The following is an 18,845-nucleotide window of genomic DNA, read 5'->3' on the forward strand; positions in this document are numbered from 1 at the left end:
CATCAAGATGAGTGCAAGAGAACAAGAGTGTAGGAGGAACTTTTGAAACGGAATATATGCCAATCGTAAGATTCATCAAGGTTCACTCTACAAGATCGTACGCATGTGACAAATAAACATCCTTGTATCCAGAAGTACGTCCCCCATGCTTCTGTGATTGCTTTTTATTGGAATAAAGTTTGAAGCTGCATTAACCAAAAAATCATTGTTTTAAATATGTTTGATAAAAAGATAAAGACAACACTACTGAAAACACCTATCCTATAAAACCAAAGAGCACTGGCATCTTCCACGCTTCTAATGTGGACTACTGAAATCAGCAGCGCATCAGCCGTGCTGGAGGCCTACACAACACATCCCACCTCCACTGGAGAGCAGCAGCAGTGCCTTCTCTCCCGTAGGCCTCCAGCCTACAATACTGACCACAGCAAATATGACAGCTTGTCGATAGACTCGTGGCGATGTGGGTGGACACTGGACAGTCGCAGTAGACTACTTTTTGACAGCTTTTGAAATGTTTATGCTAAAGTCAAACACACGACAAGTAGGCCAGAGGTAAAGACATGATGCTTTCAGGGCTACCACTGGGGTTGCAAGAGAGGAGACAACTGCATTTACATGCATTTTGCTCATAACAAATCCTTAAATCTGAGTAAAGATGACCAGCCTTTCATTCCATGCAAACACTAATAATATCATTCTTCATATAGGAGTAGGAACGAACTGGACACTTAACCAACAAAGATGTACATTCCTTTATTAGGACACAAGCATTTCTGCACAGGAATGTGAAGTAAAAAATAAATGAATTTTTAAAAATCTTTTAGGACAAGGCTTTCAAACAAGGAATCAAACACAGGTATTCAATATTCAAAAATTGCAGGTTAAATGGCAAAGTAAAAAAAACAGAGCAGCAACACCGTGGGGCCAAGCACCTCAGGGTAAAACAACAAGGGGAAAAAGCTGCAAATGGAAATTTCATGTTCAACACACAGGTTTTAGCATGAAGGAAGAATGTCCACATACGTTTTGCACTTTACAAACTGTTATGTAGGCACTATGTGTTCAGTCTGCCTGTAACCCTGTTGTCCTGACAATGGTTCAGAAGCGTGGAAAAGTGCCCACAGCACGTTCTTCAAGGGCCCGACATTGACTGAGACAGGGAGCATGCTTGCTTTAAAACAAACGCAGAACGGGCTCGAGTGAGCCCACATGACGATAGAACACATCACACAACAGCATGTGATGTGGCACTAAGCCCCTGCCACGACAGAACAGCAGTGATGTCACCAAACAAGAAGTGCAAACACCCCTTTTATACTGCCCTGCCCTTTTTTGGCTCTCTGGGCCAAATCAAGAGAAACGGGGCATCTTTTAAAGACATTAGTTACAAGAAGAAAAACGTAATCAGAGAAAAGTGGGGAGTGAGCCATCAAAAAGATTTCTAGTGTTTAATTTTCAAGTGGTCATTGAGATTTCATCTGTCTGTGCATCATCCTTTAGAGTGAGATTGCAAGATTCAGTAAACAAAGATCTGCCTGGTTATGCAATAGCTTTGGCTTCGGGTAAGAATGCCTCCCAGTATTTTATCAGCTGTAAAACAAAAAAATAACAATACATACATTATGAATATTTCAATACATTTGAAACTACTGCTGCCATTGCTTTTTTGAAAACGTGTTCATCACAAAAAGACTACAATACACAATATGAACTACTTCCTCTTTCCTTCCCCTTTTCACTGGTTCACTTTTCTTTTGTCAGATCTCGCGTGAAAGTGAGCATTTGAACAAGTTAAATGGCAAAAAAATATTGAGAATTATACAGCTTTGTTTTCAACAATTACTGTATGTGTTTATATTTTCCATTAAAATCTATACTAGATAATTAATTACACTTTTAATTCATGACACTTTTACAATTTTGTGCTCTTGACGTTCTACATTGAATATTAAAGCACTGGCTTACCTGTTGCTGTGTATGGACGAGAGACTCTAGGTATTTGACGATTACCACTTTGAAGTCCTTCACTCTGTCTTTCTGCAAGCAGATGCAAGAGACACAGTTAGTGTCCAGTTAGGATTTGTAGCATCTGCTCAACAGTAGTACCATTGGCAGCAGCAGCAGTAGATCCACTCCATCAAGACCAAACAAGCTACCATATCATTTAGACTACAGAAATAAAGCCTACTAACAAACCCTGGGTGCTTTTGTTCATTTGACTGAAATAGGCCAGTATTGCTCTTACCTCAAACCTTCCCACCTCCTTGCGAATGATTTTTGATATCTGCTCAAAATCTCGCTCTCCTTGCTCAACCTTACCTTCCCACTGCAAGAGAGGAAAAAACAGTCCACAGGTGTGAGTGTCTAAAAGGTGAGCATTTGTTCCATCTGCCTTTGTGCGGCTATGCTGTGGCGGACTGCTCTTACTACCAACTAAAGACTTTGTTGCAAAGCAAAGGCGGACTAGGACAAAAACACATTGTAATGAATGATTGCAAACTGTGCTGTACACACACACGGTGCTAATGCTATAATAATGCTAAGGAGAGAGGTTTTAAAAGTGAGGATGGAATGATAAAAACATGAATATTGAGTTTGGATCTAATAATAAAATGGACTGAGTATGCATGCAGCACTACACACCAACATGTATCTACATACAGACGTAACACAAATGGAGGCGTCCTCTTGGTCTTGTATGTGTATGTATAATGATGATAATAAATGTGAATTTGGAGCAAGTGACGACTCTGAGCTGATAGAAATCCCTTTAACAAACACTAAACTGTAAAATAAGACAAATAAAAGGTCTCCATATCAAACATGCAAGAAATAAAGCAAGTGAAGAACTGATTGACTCATTGGTTTCACATACATATTGCTAGGTTTAGATCCTGCTAGGTAAAAATATGTTGTAACCACAGAACACAGAATCAGTTCTATGTAAACCTCTGTTTGGACTTGGAAGTGACCATCTCTCCTCACTGATGAGTCCGACAACAAATCAAATAATGTCTCATGAAACTGAATATGGGTGGTGCACCCTGCCAACAGAATCACAAGATATTTCATCAGAGATGTCAACAACAAGTTGCCTAAAACAGCCAGACGCAGTATGGTCACATCTAGCAGAGTATAAACACACTCCATTACTGCACTACCATCAGCTCAGCCCTCTGCCCTAAATTAACTACTAGGGGCAATCAGGCAGCCCTAGCAGCCCTAGCATAGCCAGCCAAGAGAACCAGCCTTGCAAAGTGCTCTTCCTTACCTGGAGAATAACAAGTTGTTTTGCTGCAATTGTGCAATAGCCTAATATTTATATCAAACTGTGCAATATTACCTTGACACTCGACATGGCTCTTTGGAAATGATTTTTGCCGATTTGTAAACAAATGCATATGTACCGTATCCAAGAGGAGGGGGGCTATAGCCATGAGTGATATGTATGACCGTGGCAAAATACAAATACTCCGCAACTCCAGGGGGAGCCCAACAGCAACCTTCAACTATTAAAACCAAGACCGACCATTTTACCCAGATTTTATCAAGACTGAGTCTAAATGTAACATGTGGCCCAACTGGGGAAGGCAAGAGTCAAGTGTTAACCTAGTCTATTTTGTGACACAAGCAAACAAAAAGAACTGGTGAAAAAAAATAAAAAAATAGAGAGAAATAGAGTGAAAGCCAGGGTCCTACCTCCACAATTTCCTTTTGGGTTGGGGGAAGCATGATAAGGAAAATGCAGAAATTAAAAAGGCGGAAAAAGAAAAAATGCTTTGTGATCAAAATAATTCAGGTCAGTCTTGCACTTGTGCCTCCTTGCCCAGACACCGGGCGGGCATACTGTAGTTGCCCTGGAGAGGTTCATGCAGGACAAGGCCAGAGAGTTCCCCCAATTATGCATCAGTACGTAGGCCTGCTTTTCTGCAGCTCCCCATTGACAACCATCGGTGTGCAGCTGGTTAGTGCATGTGCGAGTGTGCTGGCAGCCTCCACTAGAGGGTCTCACAAGATTCTTAAATGCATTTTAAATGCAAGATTGAAACAATATTTACAAATGAAAGTGCATTATATGCATGGAGTGTGTGAGCATTAGTGAATGTGCATGCATGTCTGAGTGTGTGTGTGTGTGTGTGTGTGTGTGTGTGTGTGTGTGTGTGTGTGTGTGCCCACTTTGGGATCTTTACCTCCTTGATCTCGTCCTTGGCCTGCTGCAGCTTATCGGGTTTGTTGGCGTACTGGAGCTTTGCCTCAGCCTCACGCTTTCTCTGCAGCATGACCTGAGCATCCTGCCACTTGGACCAGGTCTTCATGCGCTGGTCAAACACACCCTTCAGAGAGAGAGAGAGAGAGAGAAACACAGAGACAGAGACAGAGAGAGAGAGAGAGAGAGAGAGAAACACAGAGAGACAGAGACAGAGAGAGAGAGAGAGAGAGAAACAGATAGACAGACAAATGGAGAGAGAGAAAGAAAGACAGAGACACCTTAGGCTGTAAGTAAATGAAACACAACTATGCTTCTCTGTTTATCCTGTGATTGTCCTGTGCATGTACAGTCATGGCTGAGAGTGTTGGCACCCATGCTAAAGTAGACTAAAAAGAGAATATAAAATCATATTTTGGAAATTGATCTTAATGCCTTAAGTAATCAAATGAGAAAATATCCAAACTTTAAAAGTCACTCATTTTCTTTGTGAGTGACTAATGTATCGTAAATAAATTAATGTTTTCTTTAAAATACTGGGGTCATAAGTATTGGCACCCCTCTGTAACCCTATGGGAATTTAACACATAGGGTTAACATAGGGGCAGGCAGATTTTTATTTTTGAAAGCCACTTTTTTCATGGATCCAGGATAATATACATCCTGATCAAGTTTTCCCTTCCCTAAAATTGCCCCACATCACCACACACCCTTCACCATATCTAGAGATGGGCATGGTGTTTTGTTTAGTTAGCCTTTTAGCCTGTTTGATGCTCATGGAGCTCAATACAAATCAAACCAGCTAATAGGCTAACTGAACAAAACCAAACAAAACACCATGCCAATCTCTAGGTATGGTGAAGGGTGTGTGATGATGTGGGACTATTTTAGTTCCAAAGGTCAAGGGAAATTTATCAGGATGCATAGTATCCTGGATCCATGAAACAAGTGGCATTTAAAAATAAAAATCTGCCTGCCTCTATGGGAATTGAACACATAGGGTTAACAAAGGGGTGCAAATATTTATGACCCCAGTATATTAAGGAAGGACATTTATTAATTTATGATTCATTTTTCACAAAGAAATTTGGTGTCCTTAAAGGTTGGATATTTCCTCATTTGACTACTTAAGGCATTAAGATCAATATCCAAAAGATGATTTTATATATTCATCTTTTTAGTCAACTTTAGCATGGGGTGCCACCACTTTCAGCCATGACTGTATGTATGTACTGTATGCGCGCGTGTGTGTGTGTGTGTGTGTGTGTGTGTGTGTGTGTGTGTGTGTGTGTGCACACCTTGACAGCAGTGAGAAGACGAACGTAGTCCCCCACCAGCTCGGAGAACAGGTAGAAGTCGGCGTAGGCCTGGTCCTGGTGCAGCTGGTCGATCTTCTCCTCCACCTCGGCCAGCTGGGACAGAGCGCGTGAGAGCGCCGTGTGGTCCTCCGAGTTCCCCAGCATGGCCGCACTCTTAGCAAAGGAGGCTGTGTTGAAGGACAACTCTGAGGAGACGCAGACAGAAAGACAGAGGTGGATTCAAACTATGGAAAGAACCGGAGCAAAAAAGGCCAAGTAGAGCAGAGAGGAAAAATAAATTAGAGATGATGACTCTTCTTGAGACAGCATTCCTACATTCCACCCTTCATGTTCACTTTAGCCTATGGTGAATCAAAAGTTAAACGGGCATCTAAAGCTGACCCATATTCTGACACAAAGAGTAAAAAAAAGGCTTCCATAGAACTTGGCAAAATGAGATCTCAAAGGTTCCTAGAATCTGGAAATCAATGTGAAACCAGTAGTCTGAATTCCTGGTAAATGGTTTGGCTAAGGAATAAAGTGTGTAAACCAGGGCTGTACACTGCGAGCACCTCGTCGCAAATGCGAGGAAATATATATTAGTGCTAATTGAAAATATGATGAAATGGGAGCACAGGTGCGAGTACTGAATTCAACCCTTTTATTCGCATTTTGCTCCTAAAAATCCACACCAAGTGGATCAAAGTATAGGCCAGTACAATTTTCGCGCATCTGTATACAAATTTCATAGTTGACAACTCTAACGCTCCTGGCTGGAAACTCACGCTTTCAACATCAACCTCGCCGTCTCTCACACACGCAAGAAATGTCACTCCAAAACCATTCTTCTTTTTCTTCAATCTGTTCGTTATCAGTTGGTGACTTTGTAGCGATTAGCCTACCGTTGAAACGGCAAACCATGATAAGAATGTTGACTATATAGCCTACAATTACCGTGTTCATTTCAAATATTATTATTATCATGGTTGATAAACACGGTGTGGAAACCGTGTTAGCTTCACCCCAGCCTGCATTTGACATAGGCCTGGTTGACTTCTATGAGAGAAATCCGACTGATTCTATTGTCTAAATGATGGATTTAACCACGATTTGGTGTAGGCTACACCTGCTTTAAAAAGGCGGAACATTTTCATTGCAAATTTATGTGCGCATCATATAGCCACTCTGCGTCTTTGTATGGAGGTTACATTCACATTAATTCCATTCCACTAACGTTATCAGGAGAATACCGTAACGTTTTATTTTGAGCTCTGGTTGTCACTCATTGGATATAACAGATATAGCCTACCAAACTCCAAGACGAGTCATGGTAGAGTAAGTTAAGCACCCAGCCAATTAAACATGACCAAGGAAAAAGTGACAACTCATGATGCCATGCCATGGTAGGCTACCTAAATCATAGAAGTTAAAGTTATTTAATGAAAACATGATGTATCCTTGAACTATGCTCGACTCTTTTCCTAAAACTGCAAGTAACCTAATTATGTTCACGTACATCTTAAAGTGACAGGCACTCAATTAGACCTACACACCACCCCTGTAATATCATTACAGTGTAATCAATATGAAGTATTCAGTTTACTGAATATTTTAAGCTACAAGTAATTATGCAGATCCTAAAATGCTATAAATTGATGTATACAAATTCTGAATTCAAAATATTAAATAGAAACAAGACAAGCCATTTTCTGTGTGTAGGGTTTGAGCAGAGACTATGATTGCCAATGCTGTGAATGATCTGTATCCTGCTTAAGGCAAGAAGGTTTTCAAGGAAATGTCATAGTGCTCCTAAATTTTTTTCTGTGCTCCTAAACTTTTTCATTTAGGAGCACCTGTGCTCCTAGTGAAAAAGCTTAGCGTACAGCCCTGGTGTAAATGTTTCCATGAAAACTCAACTCATAAAGGCTCAGCAGAGTCCCCACTTCTTACTCTGTGTGCCATGAAACAACGGGAGTTTGGAGACACACAGACACACACTAATGTGGTGGCGTGATTTGAGAGACATCATTAGTGGGGTCCTGAGACATACCTTTCCTGTGGACCACAAGCGACTCCACACTGGCATGGAGCTTACGCAGCTGTGCATCCAGATTCTCAAACTGCTGCTGCTTCTCCTCAAACCACTGCAAAACACAAATAAACAAACACACACACAAACACCCACAAACACACACATACTTCAGTCCAGTGATTTAGCTTCAGTGTGATGGATGGTGACAGAGCATGTCATTGTTGTGGACATGCATAATGTCTTCTTAAAGTCTAAAAGAGACATTTTACCTTTTGAATAAGCTCATTTAATAAACCAAAATTGTTTACTCTCCAGATCAAATGAGTTTCAATTAAGTGGTTAAGTTGTTTTTACAAAACTGATGGATGTCAGGTAACTGGCCTTACAGGGTACATTTGTAAAATGCATTTCATAATGAACAGCAAATTCTTCTCAGCACGACCTGCAACATGTCTAGGCAGCTCTATGGCCTCTTGTTCAGTCTCTCTTCTTGGAGTTGCTTTTCTTTTCTCTGCTCTCTCTCCCTCGGTCTTTCTGTCTTTCACATACTCCCTCTCTCTCTTTCTCTCTCTCTCTCTCTTTCTCTCTCGCTCTCATCTTAGGGATTCTGGGGCAGAGGCTCATTAATTCGTCTCATTATTCAAGTCTAAAAATCAGCCCTTACCGCATCCGATTCATTCATCTTGATTGTCATTTTGTTGACAGCCTCGGCAGCCTTGTTTACCATCCTCAATATTCCGGCTCCGCTCAGGGCCTGGGTACTAACCGCACGAGGCAGCTGGGATGAAATGACAAATAAGGGCAAACAAACCGGTTAACAGGCCGAGGGCTCCGACCCAATCCCGCTGGGACCCTCCACCACCCGCACCCCACCCCCCACCCATCCAACACTCCTCCCTCCATCCCTCTCCCTCCCTCGCTCCCGCTCTCCACTCCTTGGTGTTTTCTCCACTCCCATACATTTCAATGCTGGATCTAATTTAATACATTTGAGGCTCAAAAACTGGCCCTGGGGACAATGCTGGGGAGAAATAGCCTTCAATTGGCCTGGTGGAAGCCTTTCTCCATCCTCCCCTGGCTGGGCGCTATATTAGAAGTGTGTTAATACTGTAATTGCTTTACAATGGATGCAGCCAGTGTCTTTTAAAGGCTGTAGGCCTCTGCGCACGCACACACACACACACACACACACATAACCAAATAGTTACATGAGGAGCAGAAGAACACAAACTACTAGATTTACAGCTTTTGCATGCAATGGTATTTCCTTGCAAATCTTCTATTTTTTTGGTGCTACCATGGTACAACTAATTGACGATGAATACTTGTATATTAGTTTAAGGTGATCACTAAATGGTTTTAAACATAACCAAAGAAATACAGTAACAGTACAGTAACTGTAACATCTAAATGATCTGAATAAGCATTGTGCGGTTATGTTCTCTGGCAGTACCTCTGTGTTCTCCAAGAACTGCTGCACATCAGGGTCCTTCAGTAAGATGGGGTGCTTCACTGTTCGCATCAGGTACCTTTAGAGAAACACACGGTCAGCTACACACCCTTCTCCTCTGGCAGAGATAAGCAGATCATTTCAGTGACTAGCACACAGAACACGCTGCTTCCTATCTCTACGCTACACAATCTGAGGGACAAGATGTCTTACCCATACACACTGCCAGCCTCCTGCAGAAGAACACACTGTTACCTACACACACTGCCCAACTTCAGCAGCAGAGACCACTGATCCTACTCCTGGAAAAAGAGTTCATCATTTTGTGTGCACATTCCCAAAGTCATATGGAGGGGCGCAAACCTAGTCCGACACTATTTTCACTTAAGACAGACACTAACCTCTAGACACACACTGTTTCCACAAAACCCTCACATATCCCAAACTGCTAGAAGGGCAAATACAAACTCATACATCCTATAGGTCAATCAGACAGACCAATATTTCTGTGTACACATTTCCTGAAGAAAAAAAAGACGACACATTGGATGTGTTCCAATCTACCCGAGAAAAAAACAGCCACCTATAGCCTACTTACTCCACTCCACTGACTGTAGCTATTCAGACATTTAATTGGGCAAGGGAGATCCAATATAATGTTCCTAGCTTCTCATGTGCTACATATTTGCTGGATTATCAAAGACTTTTCATTCAAGAGTGAAGAGCTTCGTTCACTTGAAAACGCACAAGATTCCACCTATGACCAGATCAGTAAAACCTAATGGAATTTGCCTTCCTATAGCCATCAGAATACAGTTCTTCCACAGATGACATGTGCACAGGCATGCCACTTATAATCACACACACACACACAAACACACACACACACACCACACACCTGACCTTCCAATCACTTCACAAAATGGAAAAGGTCAAGGGAAAGGCTGTTTGTTTGCTTGAATTTCATTTTTATAATTTTTTTCAAGTCTTCCTAAAAAGGCCGTAATGTAGCATGAGAAAGGGAACACTACCAAGAACAAAAGCAAAAATAAAGAAAACAATGGACTAGAAAAGAGGGCAGAATTGAGGCAAAAGGAGAAGAGATGAAAGGTGAATTTACAGGGGAAGCATCTTGTTGACTTCCTCCCCCTCCTCCCCCTGCTGCAGAGAGGCACAAGATGCCTGGGCGCCCAGCGATTAGGAGCTGTCTAATATTTGGCTGGTTAACCTTTCCACCAACAAAAGACCAGAACAAGAATGCTCTTTTCCTGCTGAAGTGTTTTCATGTCTGGATCCAGGTTGGTGCGCGGGGCCATATGACATGCAGAGGGGAGGGGGAGGCTCTCAGCCAGTGAAGAAAAATCATTACACGCACTTGCTTGCTGACTGCACTTGCTGATTTGTCATCTGAAGTAAGTGAGTTAGAACAAGAGTGTTGTGGGAGTTAGAACAGGAGTGTTGTGGGGGTTAGGTGGGAGGTAGAACAGGAGTGTTGTGGGGGTTAGGTGGGAGTTAGAACAGGAGTGTTGTGGGGGTTAGGTGGGAGTTAGAACAGGAGTGTTGTGGGGGTTAGGTGGGAGGTAGAACAGGAGTGTTGTGGGGGTTAGGTGGGAGTTAGAACAGGAGTGTTGTGGGGGTTAGGTGGGAGTTAGAACAGGCGTGTTGTGGGGGTTAGGTGGGAGTTAGAACAGGAGTGTTGTGGGGGTTAGGTGGGAGGTAGAACAGGAGTGTTGTGGGGGTTAGGTGGGAGGTAGAACAGGAGTGTTGTGGGGGTTAGGTGGGAGTACCTTTCCAGAGCTGATCTTCGCTTCTCCACAAACTCAGTGGATGAGGAGTCATCCTTCCCCACCTTGACCTTAGTCATCCCTGGAAAACAGGTTATGGGCAGTGCTACAGATTAGTACACTTAGGAGTGGCATCTTTGGGATTAGCTAAATGAAATGTTAACTTGAACCTTTACACTTTTTCATACACCTTACATGCTGTAAGTCTGCTATTTTGTCATGAGTTGTTCTTCCTGAATATAATGTGGTGCTTACCCACAATGCTTTTCTCTGGGGCAGGGGGGACTATGTAACCAATGTGAAGGTATTTGGAGGCCAGTTTGCTGTGAAGTCCCAGGAAGTCACTGAACCTTCTCTTCACAGAGAACTCGTTGCGGTTGAACATTCTCAGAGAGGTCTAAAAGACAAGGAACAATAATGAGGAACATTTCTTCACTGAGAGTGGAAACTATATCACTACAACACATTTGTTGAGGAGAATGGTCAAAAATCACAGAGGCAGGCATTAACAACGCAAATAAAAAACTAGCTAATGGCCATAAGGTCTGATACAGGAGCAATGCTAGGCATCCAGAAGTGCTAGAACTAGCTAGTGGCCATAAGGTCTGATACAGGAGCCATGCTAGGCATCCAGAAGTGCTAGAACTAGCTAGTGGCCATAAGGTCTGATACAGGAGCCATGCTAGGCATCCAGAAGTGCTAAAACTAGCTAATGGCCATAAGGTCTGATACAGGAGCAATGCTAGGCAGCCAGAAGTGCTAGAACTAGCTAGTGGCCATAAGGTCTGATACAGGAGCAATGCTAGGCATCCAGAAGTGCTAGAACTAGCTAGTGGCCATAAGGTCTGATACAGGAGCCATGCTAGGCATCCAGAAGTGCTAGAACTAGCTAGTGGCCATAAGGTCTGATACAGGAGCAATGCTAGGCATCCAGAAGTGCTAGAACTAGCTAGTGGCCATAAGGTCTGATACAGGAGCCATGCTAGGCATCCAGAAGTGCTAGAACTAGCTAGTGGCCATAAGGTCTGATACAGGAGCCATGCTAGGCATCCAGAAGTGCTAAAACTAGCTAGTGGCCATAAGGTCTGATACAGGAGCCATGCTAGGCATCCAGAAGTGCTAGAACTAGCTAGTGGCCATAAGGTCTGATACAGGAGCAATGCTAGGCATCCAGAAGTGCTAGAACTAGCTAGTGGCCATAAGGTCTGATACAGGAGCAATGCTAGGCATCCAAAAGTGCTAGAACTAGCTAGTGGCCATAAGGTCTGATACAGGAGCAATGCTAGGCATCCAAAAGTGCTAGAACTGGCAGCATGTGTTCCAGGGAGCAGCACCCACCTTGGTGGTCACTTTGTAGGCCATGTAGGCATTCATTCCATCACCTAGAAAGAGCAAAATAACCTTTTAACAAAAGGATCAATCTATTCAACACAAACTTGTATTTTGTCAATTCTTTAGAAAGAGGGAGCATTTTGCCTCGAGGTCCATCTGACCCACATAATTAAAGTATTTTGATCGTCAGATGAACAAATGTACACAAGAGAGTAAAAGATATGTACTAGATCAATCTGTCCAGGAAATCGATAGATGATACAGTAAGTGAGCAAAAAATACCTTTCCTACTGTACTGACTGACTGAAGGTACTTACCAACTTTCTCTGGGTCAGACACAGATATATGCATGTCAAATGCATCACCATTCTCCTCCTCTTCCTCCTGCAATCATAACAGCATAATACAATTGAATTCAATTAGAACTTGAATAGAGAAAATCCAATCAATAGAGATTTCAATAGAGAAAACGTAGGTGTATTCCAGTGCTTTAAAATGGAGTATGTGACAGCAGACTCTGCAGAGAACATCATGCATCAGTAGCATCAGTGGTAGCTGAGTGCTATGGACTTTTACTTCACAAATATCACATTAGTATAGCGATGGTCATTTTCTATCAATTTGGTTCAAAGTAGATCAAGGTGCTTCCTTGCAAATGGGGATTTAATAGCAAAACATGGTAATGAAATGAGATATACCAGCTGAAATGATTTGGCAACCATGGCAATCAGAAACATCACAGCATGTGGGAACATAGATGTATAGACTGAGACAGGGAGATGGGGGAGTCACGTAAATGGAGAAAGTCAGGAGGATAGACAGGCAAAAAGATCGAGACCGGAAGATGGATGATAGACAGACAGACAGACAGACAGACAGACAGACAGACAGACAGGACATGTTTGGAGACCTCTTCAGGGGAGCGCTGGAACATGGCAGGCTCAATGCGTGGTGTGATCATGACCGTGGGCGTCACTGGGGTGATGGCAGGGGAGGGACCATCCGAGAGAATGGGCTCTCTCTCAGGACTGTCCAATGAGACCTCATCAGTGGCTTCTGACAAAACAACACAACACAATTACTGTAAATCCACATACACACCATGGCATGCTGTAGCATCTTTTTTTGTCAGTATTTTTTCAACAAAGTAAAGATGTTCAAAAAAATGTGGTGGCCACTGGGCTTTCTCCAGGCAACTCTTACACGGAGAAAAGGATTAGGCTATGTTTTAGGTTAAAAACCCTTTATTTGTACTGGGGCATTTACAAATAAAGGGTTTTTAACCTAAAACATAGCCTAATCCTTTGCTCAGCGTAAGAGTTGCCTGGAGAAGGCCCAGTGGCCACCACATTTTTTTTACTAAAAACTTTGTTTTTTTACTTCAAGAGCACCTTAGGGTGCTTTCACACCAACATCGTTTGGTGCGCACCAAACGGTCCATTCGTACCAAAACCTCTTAGTTTGGTTCGTTTTCGTTGGTGTGAAAGCATTAATCGCACTCGGGTGCGCACCAAAACAAGCGGACCGAGACCTCCAAAAAGAGGAGGTCTCGGTCCGCTTGACTCCGCACCAAAAGTAGACCTCTGGTGCGGTCCCTCTGGTGAGAACGCGAACTGGGGTCCAAACCATAGACTGTAGGTCAAAATAGTGAGTCAAAATTGGCGCCGATTTCTACCGGAAGATTAACATTGAGAAAAAAATCAATCAGACTAATTTTGGTTCGTTTTCTGGTGTGAAAGCGGACCTCACTGGAGTCTATATGCTACATAATAACAATTTCACTGCCTGAAGCGGACCAAATAATCGAATTAGTGGTGTGAAAGCGCCCTTACACAACAGGAGTTTACCGACGACTGACAAGAGCACCCAGTAATTTCTTCTTTCTTCAAAGTAAAGATGTTATTTAAATATATAAACTGGGATACTATTCTTATTTAGGTCTTATTTTCAATCTCTGGAAACAGCACAGTCTATAGTATCATATAATCTTTCTATAGATCACACACATGCCTCACATACCCTCATGCACTGTGTCTTCATGTTCTTTACAGAACATGATTTTGTATAGCAATCACAAAATGTCCACACATTTCTCTATACAGACACTGAATTTGAGTTTCATTATCACAGAAGTCTGTTTGAGTAAAAACAGAGCGGCCTGCAGGATCGGAAACCAGCGTACATGATAGGACTCGAAGCTCTAATCCTTATATCACACTTGAACATGGCTCTGATCATCACAAAAATCTAAACAAAGCTGTTACTAACGGCTGATAGTTTACTGCGCTTAGTGAAGCAAAGATCAAACAAATGTGATCAGATTTACAAGCGAGCCAAGCTAACACTAAAACACCACTAATAAATTATTCAGCATTGAAACCTATGCAGCCTGTCCTCTTCCCACTCAGCTACATTACTTTTCCATTCTGAACGAGAATGTTCCATTATCACCTCCTAACTGGCAGAAAGACCAGAGAGATAAGCAACGGGACATGCTACTCAAAAACATCACAAAACTGCAAACAGGTCAGGTTATTTATAAAAAATAAAAAAAAAAGAATGTAGCCTATCTATGTAGCCACACAACACCATATGCCAGGCTGGTAGGTAGTGGGAGCACTGCACACTCAGAAAGTGTACCCAAAGTGTACTGCAGAGGTCCTTAATAACAAGACTTACCTGTACTTTCATGACAGTAATCTTGGCTTTTGGACATGCTGTACAATTGTGCTGTATGATTGCTTGTCACTTGCAAAGACAGAGTAAGCTTTCAGCGGTTCACCATACCGTAGGCCCTGTGACTGCCAGGCTCTACACTTCAGTGACCCCTCTACCCAAATCTCACTTCCTCCTCCACCCACAGGCTCTGCTGCGGCTGTCAGCCAGCAGCGCTGAGAGAACACAAACTGTGCAGAGTGGATCTGCAGTGAAGTAATGTGGCCACTGGTGGTGGGTTTCATTATCAAACGTGCATCAAGGAACTGAAACTATTTACACAATTTTCACAGTTGGCCTCTCCTTATGAGAAGGTGCGAGGAAGAAATCTCTCCTCCCCCACTCAAGGTGGATAAGAGTGAACCTGATAAAAACCAGTGGGCAGGGAAGTAACGAGAGGCTGGGCCCTGAAAGGCGCTTTATTCACAAGCCAAGAGGCTTGTTGAAAGCAAGCATAAAAACTACCTCCTACCCGTATCACACCTCTGACTTCAAGAGAATAGAGGGGACATGAGACATATTGGTAAGAAGTAAACAAAAGAATTTACGAGGCTGTATAAAGTATCTGCAGAAACCACTGCGTCAACCTTGAAGTGGAGAGCCAACTAAAGTAGGATCAGGGCATGTCTGTCAGGTGCCTCTCATACCAGCAAACAGGTCCTCTGGGTCATCATCCAGCAGCACCTCAGCTGGCTTGGGTCCATTGGAGTTGACATTGACATCCTCTGTGGGCAGGCTGGCAGGTTCAGGTTCTGGTTCTGGTTCTGGTTCTGGTTCTGGTTCTGGTTCTGGAGGTGAGGACGGGCTGGACTACAGGTACACATAGAGGTTCAGATTCAGATGTGCAAACACTGTACGCATGGAAACACACACTGGTCACCAGACATGCTACTGGACATGGACAGTACGGTAGAAAACACATTTTTACATTCAATTTAGGAGTTTGGAAAAATACTTTCCATGATTGCCAAAAGATCACTGTCCACACATACCTCAGTCAACTACAAATCGTGATCATTAAGCATAGCAAACTAGTGTAATATTGAAAGGAGAAGGCTGACATCAAGTAGAAAAGCTGCCAGAAAAATCTGTGCGCTCTCATAGTCAATGAATGGCAGACACACTCTACTCCAGTTTATAAGCAGAGCTCTGGTGGAATTACTCAAAGGTCAGCTGCTGTTACACAAAGGTCAGTTCACACATTTTCCCACAGGTCTTCAGTAGATGTGATGCAAAGCAGAATCTGGCATGCTGACACTTTTTTGACATCACCTTAACCTTCATCGCCTTCAACATTAAATTAGATTGTTCACTGTGCCTAGTTTTGTTTATAGCCTAAGGTGCATTTCCAACATGAAGCCAACATGAAGCCTCATTTTATCCCTGTTCATTTTCAAAGATTTTAAAAGACAGTCATTTAAAATGTGAGGGGAAGTTGATCATCTAAAATCTGTCCAGGCTCTTTTCAACAGTCTCAGAGACTGGGCAGGCCTGGAGGCAAGTTAACTTTTTAATGCTTTTGTTTTCTCCTTGTGTTTTAAAGGGTCATTTTGCCATCCATAAACACACCCAGCAATGCACAACTCACAAGAAAATCTCATGACTACCTGGACAGGAAGAAGGACATCCTGGCCTATGAGCCAATTAGGTGCTGACTGAACAGTTTACCCGTATTTACAGTACACTTTAGCAATGCTTCCACGAACTGTTTGAGTTGCTTAAATGAGATTTGTCACTGATGGGTCATATTTCTGGTTAAATGGTGGGCAGCGTTTAGATTGAGTGTATGCATTGTAGGCTAAGTGTAAATTGTACTTTGGCAAACTTGCGTTAACACGTAGGATTTTTCAACTGGTAGGCTAAACGCAAGTTTGTTGGCTTGACAAAAATATTTCCACATCTCGGTCAAACCCTTGGATTCGCTGAAATTATTGCGACATGTCTGAGTGGAAACGAGGACAACTCCACCGGATTTGCTGATGCTCCAGAGAAAAAGTGCTGATCTAGTTTCCGGATTCCCAAATCCTGACCATTTTCAACTTAGCAACCTCACCAGCAAGAAAATGGGCAATACATAAAAGTTCTTCTAAAACGATTGTGTTATTCGTGGTTACTTTTAGGCAAAAGGTAAACTGCCTGCTTGGCAACTTTACGGCCAAGAGTGATCCCAGCGCCAACTCTGCGAGACTGCGCTGTTGTAACGCGAAATTGATCCTCGTGATCACTGCACCCTTTCCACGCATGCGTAGTTCTCCGGAATTGTTGACTGACTGGAAATTAAATGAAATTTCTATCAATCAGTAGATTAACTTGGCCGCTGATATGCACAAGATATTAATGCATTTGTTGATGTGCAAACGTGTTATTTGCGCCACACGAGCCAAACAAAAGAAGAATAAACCGTACAGACTCTTCCTGACGATGCTAGCCTAGGCTACCTAGATGCTGCTGCTGCCTACGGCTGTCTCTTTTCCTCGCAATAGTCTTACCTCTAATGTAGTTACAGTGCTCACAAAGAGATCCTCTCCGTCCTCCACTTCCCTGAAATCTGTCTGTTCCGCATCTCCCAACGGTGGAGGCTCCATCTCCGCCGCCATCTTCGCCAAACAATAATAACCAAGGCAAACTCAATGGGACGGTTAGGGAGGCTTCCCAGCTGTCATGTGATTCGCAGTAACAATTTGGTCTTATGACAGCTGCCGGTTTCGTGGAGATCATGCTCCGCCCTAAATGTCGCAGCCCCAGTCTGTAGAAAGCCGCTGATTGTTATTAAGGCCAGATGTAAAGGATGACAATGATCGTAGGCTATGAATAATAGAATACAATGGATGTGCCATTTCCAAAATATTGATGTAGCCTACCCTATTTGTTTAGCCTTGAGAATGTAGCCTATAGGTTCTTCTACAGAAGGTTATCAGCCACATGCCACATAGCCTGGTTGTGGTCATCTACTGTCACAGTTAGCCTGGTAGGCTACAGTCGCTTCACATACATGTAGGAGATTCTTCTGTTTTAGTGCGTCTAGTGGAGGACCAGGTAGGGATAATAGGCTACATGTCATGATTTGGAACTCGGCCTGTTGGGTCCATACAACTTAGGAAGCAGAAGTGGTAGGACTGTGAAATAAACAGTCATGACCACCCCTGATTTTAGGCCAAAAATTGTAAAAATCTAAAAAACTGTCACAGACAGGTAAATCCCAAATGAAATCCTGGACCAATAGCCTATTGTCAGAAATGTATGAAAACAGAAATCATGACCGGTGCTTTTTGGGGTCAACCTTTGTGACAAGCCAGTTGATTTAGACATGTTTCTGGTTTTGTCAATGGCAAAGTAATGCAAACGAAATAAACACATTTCGCAGTGGAAGTGTTGAACATCATAATCTGGGAATTAAATCTACCCTCCATTTTTATCAGAAAACACAATTGATGATAGAATTATTTAAAAAATAATTATGAAATTGATAGGCCTGGACACACTCTGAACACCATCAGACTCTGCTGATAATGAGCTTGGTTGAGTTTTTGCTTCCATATGGTTTCAAATATGTTTTTTTGTGATATAGCCTATATGCCACACTATATTGCTTTCATCTTATCTGACATAGCCTACTCCATCAGTGCTTGGGTCAGACAAAAAAACTGACACTAAACAGAGCAGTTCCTAGCTCAGAATCCAGTGATAGTGCTGTTTCTTACATGGGGACATGTGAAAACCTTTTAATAAAACCAGCTTACCTTATTCAAAATAGGTGTATTAGCCTACATACTATGTAGAATGCTATCTTGCAAACCAAAATATTTAATTGAGAATTATAATGCAAGATAGATAGATCGATACTTTATTGATCCCCAAGGGGAAATTCAAGACAAACACAAGGCAAAGACAACACATTCTTGACATAAAGAGAAATATTACTGTTTTTTTGGAAAATATGTTTTGTATATTTTGAATATACAAAACATATTTTATTATATATATTTTGAATTTGATACTGGCAAAACATTTTTAAAATGCTGGA

The 18,845-nt window shown here is 42.3% G+C and overlaps 1 protein-coding gene across 2 annotated transcripts; it reads right to left on the reverse strand.

The window, feature by feature from the left end:
- Window positions 1-741: 741 nt before the first annotated feature.
- On the reverse strand, window positions 742-17,487 carry snx2 (sorting nexin 2). 2 transcript variants are annotated; one of them, XM_062543704.1, is made up of 15 exons: window positions 17,311-17,487; window positions 15,469-15,631; window positions 13,017-13,159; window positions 12,424-12,490; window positions 12,113-12,156; window positions 11,030-11,171; window positions 10,778-10,856; window positions 8,994-9,069; window positions 8,205-8,318; window positions 7,559-7,652; window positions 5,509-5,714; window positions 4,194-4,337; window positions 2,249-2,329; window positions 1,969-2,040; window positions 742-1,593 (listed from the first exon to the last, which is right to left on the reverse strand). In XM_062543704.1, exons 1-15 carry the CDS (start codon window positions 17,416-17,418, stop codon window positions 1,543-1,545), a joined length of 1,584 nt encoding a protein of 527 aa, XP_062399688.1. In that variant the 5' UTR covers window positions 17,419-17,487; the 3' UTR covers window positions 742-1,542. The 2 variants fall into 2 exon arrangements, with proteins under 2 accessions (XP_062399688.1, XP_062399687.1); XM_062543703.1 differs by having other exon boundaries at window positions 13,017-13,162; window positions 17,311-17,486.
- Between the last annotated feature and the right edge of the window lie 1,358 nt (window positions 17,488-18,845).

Source organism: Sardina pilchardus, chromosome 8 (assembly GCF_963854185.1).
Source record: "Sardina pilchardus chromosome 8, fSarPil1.1, whole genome shotgun sequence".
Taxonomy (NCBI): domain Eukaryota; kingdom Metazoa; phylum Chordata; class Actinopteri; order Clupeiformes; family Clupeidae; genus Sardina; species Sardina pilchardus.